Consider the following 15,002-nt stretch of genomic DNA (forward strand, 5'->3'; position numbering starts at 1 on the left):
TCGTTCTAGCAACGTAGCAATCGATTTGAAATCCAACGCATGCCCTCCTCGTTTATCGTACCAAGAGTTGTTCACTCAGTCAGTGGCATTAGAACTATCGCACCAGATACGTACTACTTAACAAAGGGTTATGATAGAAAAATTTAGCTTCCATTTGATGTCCAAGTGATTGTAAAGAAGACACACAAAAATTCTACTTAATTCAAGATGATATTAAAATTTTAATCGATAATAATATTTCTTTCCGTGTGTGCTGTCGAATTTTCAGGTGAGTCCAATAATCCTTCAATTAAATTCTTATAAACCGGAAAGAGTGGTGCCATCGCATGTATCACGCAGTTAGAAGATGAAAGGGGTGGTGGTGGAGCTGGTGAAGGTGGTAGTAATGGTAGTAGAGGGAAGGAGAGGGATGACAACCTGATGCTTCCGACCCTTTAAATGGTTTCTCTTATTGTCATAAGGATTCCACCGATTAAGTCTTTTTAAATTCGTGTCAAATTAAATCAAATTTCAGAGTCTATACATAAACACACAAACAAAATAAGTAAATGTTTATCCGATTAATTTCTTTTTTAATTACACGTTACATGCTTAACGCGCAATATGGAATTTTTCTTGGTTCTTTATTTCTTTTCCTTTTTCGCCGTGTTAATTTACAGTAAATTTGTATAGTCGGAAGGGTTGTTATGGGAATTATCGTAGAACAACAAACCATTGAAATTGCTGCCTCGTAAACTTCGTTTACTTTTCACAAAGAAAACAGCTGTCACACCTATACGATACGCGTCAATTCACTCTGATTGACAAATTCTCGAATCGATTTCATTCGCATCGAATTGTGTAAACAGAATTTTTGTCTGTTTTATTAATACTATTTTTAATCAAATGATAAACAAATTGTTATCGTTCTAAATGAACGAATATATAAATTATTGTATTTCATAAAAATTTCTTATATTCTGTTAATTTTTTTTTAAAAGTTTACATTTTCAAATAATAATAAACCAGGATAAACTTTTAATAGCAATTTCAATTTAATTTAAAAATTCTTATTTAATCAAACACGTACATTTTTTATTTTTTAATTTGAACATTGAGATTTTGTTCCTTATATTTTATTTGTATTAAAAAAAATATATGTATTAAATATATTTACTTAATCTTATGTATATTCGTATATATAAAATTATAACGACCTGTTGCAATTCTCCTTTTTTTCTTCTCCTTTTCTTTTTCTCCTTCCTCCCCTTCTCCCTCTCTCACTCTCTTTAATAAACATATTTTACATATTTAAAATATGAATAATATATTAATAAAATTTTTATTTGTAATATATTTCTTGATGTAAAAAATTTGTTGATAAATCTCCTAACGAACATTTTTAGCTCTCTAGACAACAACGGGTGATTACGTCTTAAGGATTGGATAAACTGACTTGATAATATTCGAAAGAATATTTATGGGTTGTAAACTTTTCTGGCATCGAGGATTAGAGCTATTATTGCTCTATATCCTCCACCATGGTATACTTGCTGATGGTGATGTCGGTGAGTACTCTAATTTACGATTATTTTATTATCTAATTCTTATGATAAACTATTAATTAATTTATATCTCGGGACACTGATTACTTTTACAGTTTCATTTATTTTTAATCTTAACTTTCAAGCTCGTAGGAAAAAAATTATTTCAATTAAAAGTTTATCTTAACTATGAATGTATGTTGAGGATATTAAAAAAGTCATTTATTGTCACATAAAGTGCAACTAAATCTGATAGGATTTTATTTTGATAAGTTACATTCATCGTTTTATATAACAAGAAAAAATGTTTTAGATAAAAAGTAATATGCAATCAATGTTGAAATTGTATCGTTGAAATAAAATACAAATTTGTTTGATTTGTTTGAAAATGAATATTGTAAAATATTATTTATTTTATAAATAAAGAAAAAATTTGTATGTTTGAATGCACTTCGTTTTTTGTTTTTTTTTTTTCTAAAATATAAATAAGTTATAAATCTTTAAAAACTCATTGATCCGCACGAAATATATGAAACATTATGTTTCGTTTCTTCTTAGGTCGCGTATATGATAAGTTGTATTATTGATCGACAAATTTAATAAAACGTGAGACCAACTACTTTTACGTGGGCGTTCGATGTTTCCCCTTTTTTTTACTTTTCATAGAAAACAAGTTCATTTCACAAAATCCTTTTCCTCTTTTTTTCTAATGTTTTATTAATTTTTCATCTTCCAACCCACGTGTATTTTCAACGAAATTTTATAAAAATGTACATCATGATTAGGTTCATTTCACCGAATAGAGAAGATAACTAACGAAGGAGTCTCAAAAGAAAAACCACACATTTGTATTTTTTTTATTCTTTTCTTACGGTCGTTTTTATATCGGCATAAGTTTGAAAGGTTTTTGAAAGAATTGTCATGAAAACTTAAACCACCTCATAAACGTAACTTCCATCCACTCAATAAGATGAAGTTTTCTTTTACCATTATTACCTCTCCTAGAACTCACGTCCATCCACCTTGACCTTTTTATTCTGATTTTTCAAACTTTCCATCGCACGTAAACATATATATTTATATGCACATTTATCACGCACTCATTATTTTCGTTGTTTACTCTATCACCTAATGGGACGAATAACCAATCGCATTAATATAAAATTAATTCCATCTATATTTTCAAATTATTTCTCATATAAACAAAACAAAACAAAACAAAAATTAATAAAACAACATTAATTTCAGAGAATTCATTATATTTTTTCACGTGATTCTACCGTTGCATGCAATTAATCTGATATGTGAGCCAATAAACTTCCAAGATTTTGATTATGAACCATGCTCACATTTTTTTGTCTTATAAAAATTAAATTATGATATGTATGTTATAAGAAACCTTATAGAAATTTATTGGAAAATTTCTAAAACCATAAACAAAAATGTTCATATCGAAAAGAAAAAATTGTTAAAAAACCGAATCAAATAATCATATTTTTTTATTTCAATTAATGTATGTAATAAATTTTTAAACGATTCTCAACAATTTAGAATAATTTGTACGTTCCACTAACTAAGTAAATGAATTAATAAATGTATGAATGTATGAATGGATGAATAAACAATCGGCCGAAAGAAACTTCAACCGTGATCGATATCGGTATCGGAAAATAATGAATGATAGCTCAGGGCCTAGGACTTTTGTTTAAATGCAACAATACGTGCTATCCATGCTACATAATAATGCATGCCATAAACGCTAACAATGTTTTTGTTTGACGTACGAGTTATAAGTAGTAGCAGATTGATATCGTAGTAGTTTGAGCTTGAAAATTCGTAAAATCTTTTGAATGGCAATGTTAAAATAGATGATGCGAATATCGGAGAGGAAAACAGAGCTCGAGTTCGATTTTCGCCCACGCAATTTTAGCAAAACGGTTATTGAGCCGTACATCCACAGCAGAGCCCAACAGCCAACACAGCCACCGCCTTCAATTTCCACTGTCTTTTTAGTTCGAGGCCATTTCCCACGCCCATTATTTTTTTTCTCTTTCTTTCTTTTTTCCATATTTTCCTATCTGCATTCCCTCCTATTTGTATTTTCATTATACTCGAAATATTCCATTAAAAATTTCTTTTATTATACGAGTTTTTTTTTAATTTTCTACCTACATTTTCATAAATACCATTATTCTTTGATATTTCTCATCATTGCGTTTGGTATTAAAACAATAAACAGCTTAACAATAATGCACGTGGGAAAAGATCTATCTTTTATGACGAGATAAACAAAATATCTTTTTTTAATCATTATTATTATTTCTATTCATTATTTTTATTCGTAGGATGTAGATTTAATATTAATCTTTGCGATTCCCAAACTGAAGTATGTTACGACGGTGAGTTTTTCAATAATTTTGTATTTGAAACAATTGTTATCTTTCCTTAATTATTATCTTTTATCTTATATTATTTTACAGACTTAGCATTTGGAAAGTGTATACCTTTATACTCTAATTTCGATGAAGAAGATCTCTATCAGTAAGTTTTTTAATCAATTTTAAAATTGATATTATGAAAAAAGAAATTTGATTGAAATAAAAGTAAAGTCTCTTACATTTTTAATTTACATTCTAAATTAGGTATAATTTAGATACTGAAAAATTGAACATATTACAATTACAATTGCAAAGATTAGAAACTGAAGGATACAAATGGTCTCATCCATATACCCAATGCATATTACGAACTTCTTTATATAATCTTCGACATCGGTATGATATTATCATTTATTTAATAATTTATTATCCAATTTCATTTTAATCTTGTTTAGATGAAATGAGATTATATGTCTGTTAATATTGATTATTATTATTATTATTAGATTGGAAAAAGATCTTCAGAATTGCCAATATTTCATGGAAAATAATAGATACCGTTTGAAAGATGAAGATATTGTCGATGGGAAGGATAAAGTAAGTAATTTATCAGTTGTATAATAGTACAAGGTGTTCGAAATTTTTCCTGGCCAAACCGTATTAGCGTATTCTATGCACGAATATAAGAAACAAATTTTATATAAAACATAGGTCATTATGTAAAGTACACTTAATTCTTTTAAAGCACGGTATTTCTATTAAAACACAGTTTAATAGAAATAAAATAATTAGGATAATCAAATTTTACTATCAAAATTTATTGAGTCGTGGTTTATAAAAATTGTGTTATAGGAAGATTATCTCAATCTTTATTAAAACAATCTTTATTTTTACAATTTACCGTGTTATAAAAGATTTTAGTGTTTTTATTGGTAATAATATAAATTAATTAATTTTTATTACAGGAAACAGTACCTTTCGCAATAGTGAAATTTTTGCCAAACGATGGTAATTCTTATGGAGAATTTGCTAATGAAATTTATTATCCACCTGGTAGTCGTGATGAGTCAACAAGATTATTAATGAATGATAAAGAATTTCTTGATCTACCATACAGTACGAAAAATGATCCTGAATCGGAACCGATGCATCAATTATATAAATTAACGTACTCCTCGGATCCTTATAACAAATACGATGATATTTATAAAAAAAAGTTACGTAAAAAATCTTTAAGTTTGGACGAAATCAAAGGACAACTTTATCAATCGGAACCCTATTCCGTGAATTCCAAAACACGCTACGATAAAGAAGATTTGAATTTATTTAAGGACGCATTGGACGATGATAATCTGATTAGGAAACTTAACGCTAATAGACATTTTCAAGATACTGCAATAAAGTCTACAAACAATTTAGATTTTTTGAACAAGGATAGATTTAAATTCGATGAATCATACGATGACAATTTTGAAACTGCTCCTGAAGAGGATTATGAAAAAACTTTTTCGAGGAAATATAAGCATCCGACAACGTCTTCCATCGAATTTTTAAATGAGGATCCACTGTGGAGGGATAATATCAAACGACATGTTAACATTTATCCAAATTTCGATTATCAAAATAAAAATCTTGCCGATATGGAAATGGATTTGCAGAGAAACGATGATTTTGATTTGCCTAGGGAAGATACATTGTTCACTGAAGGAGGAATGGTCCAATCTTTGAACCCGTCGACTGGCCCTTCGGATGTTGATGGTAAATTAAAAAAGAAAAAGAAACATATATGAATAGAAATTGTCATTGAAATTAATTTTCCTAGATGCACCATTTAGAATTTATCTCGACGATTTGGATGCAATTTTACTCAGACGCGAATTAGCAGGTTTTAAACGACGAGAAAGACTGGATGTTAAAAAACCAGGCCCACTGTTTTCAACAAATAATCATATATTTAAAATGCAAAACCCCATAACTCAAAAAGATTCTATTACTGAAACTACCACAGTACAAGAAGATAATAATGTAAGTTTACAATCTATAAACATGTTTGACGTAATATAAGATCACATATCCTGTTTTTAGAGCGATATTCCAATTTCATTACCGGTGAAAAAGGAATTAAAGAGTAGCGTTAAATCTTACGAAAGGTCTTATAAAAATGTTGACACCGATCATGTTTACATCGAATTTCAACAAGAATTTCACACTTGGTCTGAAGGCGAGCGTGTTGTTAACGAGGTACTTAAAAATCGCATGTTATTAATATTAATTTAATCTATAATTTAAATAAAATATTTGCAAAATTTTAATTGTTCACAGGTTGGTAGACTATTGAATTTAAATCCTGGAACTTTGAAAGACATTAGAGTTGGACGTGCAGAAGTAACATTCAAAGTTACAAAAAATAACATGAACTTTAACTCTACTGACGTTTTAAATAAAATCGGTTAGTATTTGTAATACATAAATATATGCATATGTATAAAAAATACAAGTAATAAGTTTATTTAATTTGCTAATTTATTTTTATTTTTTATTATTTTTTTTTAGATGACATACGAAACAATTTACGAAATACTCTAGGAGTAGATGTGATTCGTGCAGGCATTGGAGATAAGGTTTCATATTTTTCTTATATTATAAACCAAAAATACATGCTATACCTAGGATGTAACAAATTTCGTTTTATGAGCGTGGATAATTGAATATATTTGAATCAGATTAATTTCAATAATTTGATTTGATTCGAATTTTTAATTCCCGCACATATGTAATTGTTATTTATTTCTTTTTAAATAATTTCATTTAATTTAAGGCAAAATTACCTGCAACTTTGGAAGTACCAAACGATTTAGAAATAAGTTCGTCGTTATTTGGAGCAATAGTAGCTGCTGGAATAGCAGCTGCAATAACAGCAGCAGTAGTAACATTGATAATAGTACGACGTCATGCAAAATCACGAGAAAAACTCGCAGGACTGGCTACACCTGATCCCGAGGCTTCCAAAGATTATCAAGACCTTTGTAGAGTAAGAATGCAGGCTAAACAAACACCAGAAAAACAAGAACCATGGCGTCCCTCGTCTTCGCGTGAAAATGAAACAAATAATTTTATATGCGATCGTTCCAGCACATCTTCTTGGACCTTCGACGAACCTGCTTTTTCGAACATGGATATATCAACTGGACATATGGTTCTAGTAAATAAAAATAATTTTTAAAAATATATTACATATACAAGATGTCCCAAAAGTTGCTTTATTGACAAATGAAAAACAAAATAAATATTATATTAACAATATTATATGAATAGTTTGTAAAAATAATGATTTAATTATTGATATTCTTGATTGCAGAGTTATATGGAAGATCATCTGAAAAATAAAGATCGTTTAGATCAGGAATGGGTTGCATTGTGTTCTTATGGAACAACCGCGACCGATGTCGCAGAAAATGATACTAATTCGAAATATAATCGTCCCAATGCTTCACTTCCATACGATCATTCTAGAATTGTATTAAACGAACTCACAAACGCTAATAACTCTAACTACATAAATGCATCGACGATTGTAAGTATATTTGAATCGCATGAAAATGAATATTTTTTAATGTTTATAGACCGTCTTTTCTCATTATATTCTTACGAACATATTTGATTAAACGTGCACGACATTCGTGTCTTTTCTTTGTTCTTATCGGATGCCGCACATGAATACAAAGAAACCGGTAAGTCACACGATTAGCATGGAGAATCTTTTTAGAAAATTCGCTAACAATAAGTTATGCTGAATGAGCAATAAAAGAAACGATATCGTTAAAATATTTTGAATACAAAATTTCATAGACATTGAGTAGCATGAATATTAAAATACTAAATTGTTACATAAATTGTTTACACTCATTCATAAAACGATAGTTCGTTTGCTATTAATACATAGGCTTTTTACAAATACACACACATATCAAATATGTACAGTCACGATAAAGCTACAAGTGCCAACAAAAATATAAGGTAAGTAAAAATTATTTAGAAAAAGAAAAAATTATTAAAAATTATATACAAAATATTTTAGAGATTAGAAAAATACATTTTTATTTATACGGTTAGTATTTTGTAAAATTAATAATAGTTTATATTATTTAAAATATTGACCAACACAAATAACAGTAAACAGTCTATTAAAAATTATTCCTTATTATATGCACTGTAAAAAAAGCTTTCGTGTGACTTGCTTAAAATGAAAGAATATTAATGCTAAGAAAAGTTAAGAAAATATCTATCGATCATTAACTGATTTCTACTTTTTAGACGGATCATGATCCACGAAATCCAGCTTACATTGCAACGCAAGGACCCTTGCCAGAAACAACAGCAGATCTTTGGCAATTGATATGGGAACAGGGTAGCGTTGTCATTGTAGCATTAACTCGACTTACCGAAGATGGTCGGGCTATGTGTCATCGTTATTGGCCAGATCAAACTGAAGGATCCGAACGATATCATATTTATGAAGTACATTTGGTTTCGGAACATCCATGGTGTGACGATTATTTGGTCAGATCTTTTTATTTGAAAAATTTGCTAACTGGTGAAACACGTACTGTCACACAATTCCATTTCCTTTCTTGGCCAGAGAATGGTGTACCTCACTCAACCAAGGCATTACTGGAATTCCGTAGGTATGTTCTTTAAAAATTTTTGTTCTATCACTGTGAGAGAGAGACATATTAAATTAATTAAATTATTCATTAAATTATTAATTTTTTGAATTGTAGGAAAGTTAATAAATCCTATAGAGGTCGATCCTGTCCCATTGTTGTTCATTGCAGGTAAGTGTACTATAGTAATAGTTGTAAGTATAGTAATTTCCAGTAATATCTTATAATTAAATTGTAAGTATAGTATAATATAGTAAGTTTTTAAATAATTTTTAAAATAAAAATATACGTTGGTGGGTTGAAAAGTTTTGGAACTACGTCGCAAAATAAAAGTAAGGGTCTAAACTTTTCAATCTCTCCCCCTCGTATAATAATAATAACTTTGAACAATAAAACATAATGTAATAGTTTACTGTGATACTCATCATAGAAACACATCGCTATTCTCCATAGTTGAATTCCATAAGTCTATATAGATAAAAAGCAGAGAGGGTTCAAGGGTGAGTCTAGCAACCTACCCTCGGTAAAAACAATAAATCGCTCCTAGAAATAGCAATAAAAAAAGCTATTATAACAGGACAAAAAGTCCTAATAAAAAGAGGAAGGAGAAGAAGAAGTAATAGTTTGCAATAATATAATAATAATTATATAATTAATTTTTTTTTTTTAGCGATGGTGCTGGTCGTACTGGTACCTACTGTTTGATTGACATGGTCCTAAATCGTATAGCGAAGGGAACTAAGGAAATAGATATTGCTGCAACATTAGAACATATTAGAGATCAAAGGCCGAATATGGTTGCTACTAAACAACAATTTGAATTTGTATTAATGGCTGTCGCGGAAGAGGTACACGCAATCTTAAAGGCCTTATCCATTCCTTCAAATGAAAACGTACCAACTAAGGAAAATGTTTCCTCATCACCTACGAAATCTAATCAGTGGCTGTAACCTATTAACAACAATCTTCGTGGAAAAATCCGGACTGGCGATCACAGGGAAAGTACTACGTAATTAAGTCCAATGTACCTTGAAGAATGGCCAAATATCTAATAGTAAATGTATAATCATATTGATATATTCTATTGAAATAACTGCTAGTTTCTTCTATAAGTTTCTATCACTTTGCCTTTTAATCAATAATATTTTGAACATTGTATACACTATTTACGATGATTCCCTAATTGGTTTTAGAATTGGGCTATGTATAAATATATATATATATATATATATATATGAAAAAAGAACAAAAAAAAAATGAAAAAAATCAAATAAGCAATTTAAAAACAAATGGATTACACAATAACGAACCATTAGAGTGTTAACTAACTCTCAAAGCAATGCTTCTTATGATTAAATATTATCGAGCGTTCTAGTATATTAATCTAATTGCATTATTGCAATAAACTGATATACTATACACACACAAAATCTATTTCGTCCTATAGAGTAACAAATATTAACAAACAAACTATATAGTAAATATTTCTACCTCAATATGCGCTTCTGATTCTTCTTTTTCGTTTCTTTTTTTTTTCATTTACAAAGAATATTTATTTTTGAAACAAATAATAATTACGTGTTATATAATATATATTAAATATATACTGGGTGTCCTATAACTGGTGACATAAGCGAGCAAATGGTGATTCTACATGAAAAACTAACTTGAAAATGTAAAATCAAATTTGTTCAGACAAGGCTTTGTTTTCGAGAAAAAATTTTATTCTACATTTTCACCCTTTGCTTACTTACACTATTTTCCCACTGTTACAGGACACCCTATATATATTTGGATGTATCAGTCAGAGAGATACGGCCTATAGAGAAATATTATTGAAAATTATCTAATTTAAAAGAAAGAAAGGAAAGAAAAGAAAACCCTTACGAATAGCAGGCATACGTTTCACTCATATAAAAGCATATAGAACAAAGAAATTGTGTTATTAAATGGTATTTAAGAGATGCTTATGCATTAAGTATTTTTGTGTCCTGATATAAAAATATTTATAAATGATCGCGCATCGTATATGTCATAAGATGAATATCAAGATTAGAAGAAATATATATATATATATATTTTGATTTTTTTTATTTAATTCTAATCTATCGAGATTGTCTCGTACAATCAAAATGAAAATATCAAATTTCAATATTAATATTTTAAGATGTTATTTTATATTCCTTTGTTATAATTAACTTGTATTTTTCTATATTTTTTGTCGACTGATATTAGGAAATCTAATATCATAATATTTCTAACGAAAACTAAATCTAAATCTCATATCTGATAGTACGCATTTTATGGCAACTATAAAAAGGTGCTAAAAATTTGTATACATCGTATATTAGAAATTACGCGAAATATTCTAAGAAAATCTTTAAGAAATTTGTTAAACTTTCTTTTTTAATCAATAGAATTATTTGGTACTATGCAATTTTTTTGTTGCAATTACTTTTATTCACACACACACACACACACACACACACACACACACACACACCACGCGCGCGCACACACACGCACGCACGCACGCACGCGTATTAATTTATAAAAAAAAATGATTAGATCGTACGATTGTGTACACCCTATTTGTTGTTGAGTAACATTATCATTAAAAAATATGATAATAAACTCTGTTGATGTGGTAGAAATGGCATAGACTGTATAATGTATATGTTAATATTACCAATATTATAATATTCTGAAAACAAAACATCATCTATACTTGTCTAAAAAAAAAAAAATATTTTTATTATGTCAATGAGATTTAAACCTTTTGCTGTAATTTTTCTATCAAATACTTTATCTTACTGAAAATCAAAAAGAACTAGCAATTTTAGTTGCATTAAATATCATTTTATTACAAATTTAATATAAAAAAAGAGAAAATATTAGAAGAATAAAATTTTTTGACATAATTTTATTTTATTTTGTGTTTATATAAATATTCGAAATTTTATTCAATATATTTTTGTCGTTTTTTGTTTTTTAAATAATTATTTAGTATGTACAATTAAATTATGAATTGTAAGTAAAAATTGCAATGATCTTGATATTGTATCAATATATAAACAACATATAAATGTTTAATATTCTTGAATATATTGAAACCAAGAATACGTCCAATTGAAATATGTGAAATATATCTTTCTGGTATTGATTATCAATTTTAATCTCATTGTCAGTAATCATTCAAGTTTAAATAACGTTCATATTTTTATAAAATATTAATTGTATTTTCCTTGCCATTTTATTTACTAAATTATTTTGTAAATAGTCAATAAAGTGGCAAAACATATTTTTCATCATTATACATATCAGTAATAAATAAATAAATAATTAATTATATTTTTAACTATACAAACACACACATATACACATACATATTATATATACAGAAAATTTTTTAACTTATTTTAATTTGACATAAAGAATAAATATTCTGGAATATGATACAATTCTACATAAAAGGGAGAATACATTTTCAAATAATTAAGTACAAAAATAAAATTCTCCCTTTTTTGATTATGCTTTATGCACTTCATTTTTATGCGATCAAATTTTTTGCTCGAAATTCAAAGATGAAGATAATATCTCCTATATATAACTGTATTTTATTCAAAAGAACAAATAAATATTAAAAAAAAAAACACATCATAACTTAATTACAATTTCTAATAATTATATATGTAATGGTATCTTCCCATATTAATTCTATCCACAAAAAATTTATGTATATATTATTTAATTTTTCAATTCTTTTAATTATTATTGATACGCACTATCTGAGGCAGTATCAGGCAAAAAAGGATCCCAAAAACCTGTAAAAATAATATTTAATAAGTAATAATATTTTCGTGCAGTTTACATCAATATGTTTATAAAGATTAAAAATATCCACATAAATTACAATTTTACCTGGTGGCGTTGCATTTCTGGCAAAATATGCATTTTTGTGACGAGAACATTGATTTTTCCGCCTTTGCATTTGCGTATCGGAACTACCTGCTTCACTTTTATAATACTGTAATAAAATTATGCGTTTAAAAAAAATATTAAAATTGGATAATTTTATATTTATGTATACTTATACGTGACCAAATCTATTTAACTTTATATTAATTTTTATATTACCTCGTCACATTCCGAACAACTCCATTTTTTATTTTTCATTTCTATACCTTTTTTAGCTGATTTACTTATATTGTTACATTTAACAGGATTTATTCCAATATTTTCAAGTCTACAAATGAATAAATACTTAAAGTATTATACAACGTGAATGAATAATATTTCTCAAGATTATTTGAGTATATATATAGACTCAATAATATAGTTTACGTTATACCTAAGTGAATTTTTATTAATCACTTTATTTACACGAATAGTATTTTTTTCTGGAGTTTTTTCTTCAAAATATGTTTCGTTTCCGAATGTACACTGAAATTCATTTAATTCATTAGATTCCTTCTGTTTTATAGATGCAATTCTCTCAGAATTATTCTTATCTACAAGTTTTTTTTCCGATTCAATATCTTTGGAAAATATCAGACATTTTTTCTTTGTACTACCCTTAACCGTTTCTGAAGATAAAATACTATTATCATTAATAACAATATTTCGTTTTTTGGTTGGGTATACATTATTTTGCATTTGCATTGAATTATTAGTGGATGAAGCAGATGCTTTTATTGTGTTAGTCATTTTAGATTTTCGTTTAAGCTTCAACCGATTCTTATTTTGTAATTGTACTTTTTGGTAATCCGGACTACTTGCTATCACATCCTCAAATATTGTCTCATTTTTATCATTAGCATCGTCCAAACATATATCATTAATTTTTTCATCCATCGTAGTCTTTTCTTTTATGGTATCTTCTATAGAAAGTTCACGATTACATAAAGATTTTCTAAACCTAGTTATTGGTATGTTTTCATTAGTAAACGATACAGTAGCATTATTAACATTCTGTTTAGTATTATAAAATGAAAGTTTCGGTTGTCTTAATTTTTTATTATTTGGTGTTGAACAAGATTTATAAAATGTAGATTTGTTATTGTCAATCTTATTATTTGTTTGATCACCATTATTATGAATTAAATAAGTACTCAATGGATTAGCGATATTGTCTAACGCTTGTAATGGTATTTTACTCTTCTTGGTTCGCTTCTTTTTAGGACTAACTTCATTATTATTCGATTGTGGTTGACAAACTTGATCAAGTAATTTTTTTTTGTTCCTCTTATTAATTTTATTATTAATCACAGGTGTGCTCTGAATGATGAAAGGCGAAAGATTATCAAAAGATATATCATCTAAATTTTCTTCAGGTATTGTAATACAGAAGGTATTTTTACTAGTATTTTGTTTGTTACAATCTAATTTACTATCAGTCTCCGTTTTATCTAAAATGCTTTTATCCTTACTGTTCATAGAAATTTCATTTTCAAAATTACCAGATCTTTCATCCCTTCGCATAAATATTGGGCTTTCAGGTAAAATAGCATTCGTTGTTTTAGGTTGAAATTGATAAATAGTATCATTGACATCCATCATCAAATCAAATAAAGAAGTTTCCGAGATGTTATCGATTAAGTTTTGACTTTCTTTTCTATCTTGGATTTCTTTATTTATGGACAAATGATTTTCTTGATCTGCTGATTTATTTAAAAATTCATTATCCTCAGCAAACGCGTGTATATTTTTTAAACTGAAATAAATACCATAAAACATCATTATGTATCTCTAATCTTTGAACATTACAATGATTACGTATAATATAAATTAAGACAATGCATATACTTACACATTTTTTTCCTTCCATGCTTCTTGATTTTCATTACGTACAGAACTATCAACTTCGCATTTCTTAACTAAATCCAAATATTTATTCCACAATTCTACAAAAACAATAATGCAAAGTGAGATATTTTCATATATAATATTTTAATAATGAAATATTACTAATCAAGATATACATGATAATTCACACATATATACAATACACATATTTAATAAATATGTAATTAAATATTAACTATAATTAAAAATATTAAAAATCAATGATTAACCTTAATCTTAAATATATCATGAGTCAATATATCAAATAACAGATATTATTGTACGAATATAAATATAATAATCATTATTTAATTAATATAATAAATTAAAGAATATCCCTATACAGATAAGAAAAAGTTTATAGAAGTAAATCTTTTATAAATTATAGTAAAAAATATATATATATATATTTATACATTTACTTACTTCGATACTGCTCATACGCCTTTTGTAAGATTAATGCAAAGGACTTGGTGGCAGTCTCAGCTGTTTCATTTTCTACGGAATAATTAAGCCGTAGAACGTTTGACATCGTGGTTAACAATTATATTTTTTTTTCGAGGTTAGGTATTATTAGACAGTTCGAGATGCCT

The 15,002-nt window shown here is 27.5% G+C and overlaps 2 protein-coding genes across 5 annotated transcripts; one reads left to right on the forward strand and one right to left on the reverse strand.

Annotated features, from left to right (window-relative positions):
* Positions 1-57: 57 nt before the first annotated feature.
* On the forward strand, positions 58-10,529 carry LOC122516036 (receptor-type tyrosine-protein phosphatase-like N). 4 transcript variants are annotated; one of them, XM_043633553.1, is made up of 17 exons: positions 58-268; positions 1,386-1,547; positions 3,869-3,922; positions 4,004-4,064; positions 4,166-4,297; positions 4,408-4,498; positions 4,867-5,659; positions 5,724-5,926; positions 5,987-6,142; positions 6,224-6,350; positions 6,455-6,522; positions 6,720-7,103; positions 7,260-7,475; positions 7,627-7,632; positions 8,216-8,586; positions 8,683-8,736; positions 9,236-10,529. In XM_043633553.1, exons 2-17 carry the CDS (start codon positions 1,460-1,462, stop codon positions 9,513-9,515), a joined length of 3,084 nt encoding a protein of 1,027 aa, XP_043489488.1. In that variant the 5' UTR covers positions 58-268; positions 1,386-1,459; the 3' UTR covers positions 9,516-10,529. The 4 variants fall into 4 exon arrangements, with proteins under 4 accessions (XP_043489488.1, XP_043489490.1, XP_043489491.1 ...); XM_043633554.1 differs by lacking the exon at positions 58-268 and adding an exon at positions 385-544; XM_043633555.1 differs by lacking the exon at positions 7,627-7,632.
* A 1,798-nt stretch (positions 10,530-12,327) lies between these two features.
* Positions 12,328-14,941, reverse strand: LOC122516108. Its single transcript, XM_043633679.1, has 6 exons — positions 14,836-14,941; positions 14,375-14,468; positions 12,917-14,278; positions 12,703-12,811; positions 12,487-12,592; positions 12,328-12,389 (listed from the first exon to the last, which is right to left on the reverse strand). Exons 1-6 carry the CDS (start codon positions 14,939-14,941, stop codon positions 12,337-12,339), a joined length of 1,830 nt encoding a protein of 609 aa, XP_043489614.1. The 3' UTR covers positions 12,328-12,336.
* Between the last annotated feature and the right edge of the window lie 61 nt (positions 14,942-15,002).

This window comes from Polistes fuscatus, unplaced genomic scaffold (genome assembly GCF_010416935.1).
Source record: "Polistes fuscatus isolate 324 unplaced genomic scaffold, CU_Pfus_HIC Scaffold2, whole genome shotgun sequence".
Lineage (NCBI taxonomy): Eukaryota > Metazoa > Arthropoda > Insecta > Hymenoptera > Vespidae > Polistes > Polistes fuscatus.

What these genes read in the sequence shown, in the direction of transcription:
- LOC122516036 (XM_043633553.1), top strand. Translation starts at nt 1,460, where the DNA reads ATGGGTTGTAAACTTTTCTGGCATCGAGGATTAGAGCTATTATTGCTC. An exon ending in ACTTGCTGATGGTGATGTCG is followed by an intron (nt 1,548 to 3,868) that starts GTGAGTACTCTA and finishes TTTTATTCGTAG; the next exon opens with GATGTAGATTTAATATTAAT. An exon ending in AACTGAAGTATGTTACGACG is followed by an intron (nt 3,923 to 4,003) that starts GTGAGTTTTTCA and finishes ATTATTTTACAG; the next exon opens with ACTTAGCATTTGGAAAGTGT.
- LOC122516108 (XM_043633679.1), bottom strand. Translation starts at nt 14,941, where the DNA reads ATGTCAAACGTTCTACGGCTTAATTATTCCGTAGAAAATGAAACAGCT. An exon ending in GGCGTATGAGCAGTATCGAA is followed by an intron (nt 14,469 to 14,835) that starts GTAAGTAAATGT and finishes TTGTTTTTGTAG; the next exon opens with AATTGTGGAATAAATATTTG. An exon ending in GTTGTTCGGAATGTGACGAG is followed by an intron (nt 12,593 to 12,702) that starts GTAATATAAAAA and finishes ATTTTATTACAG; the next exon opens with TATTATAAAAGTGAAGCAGG.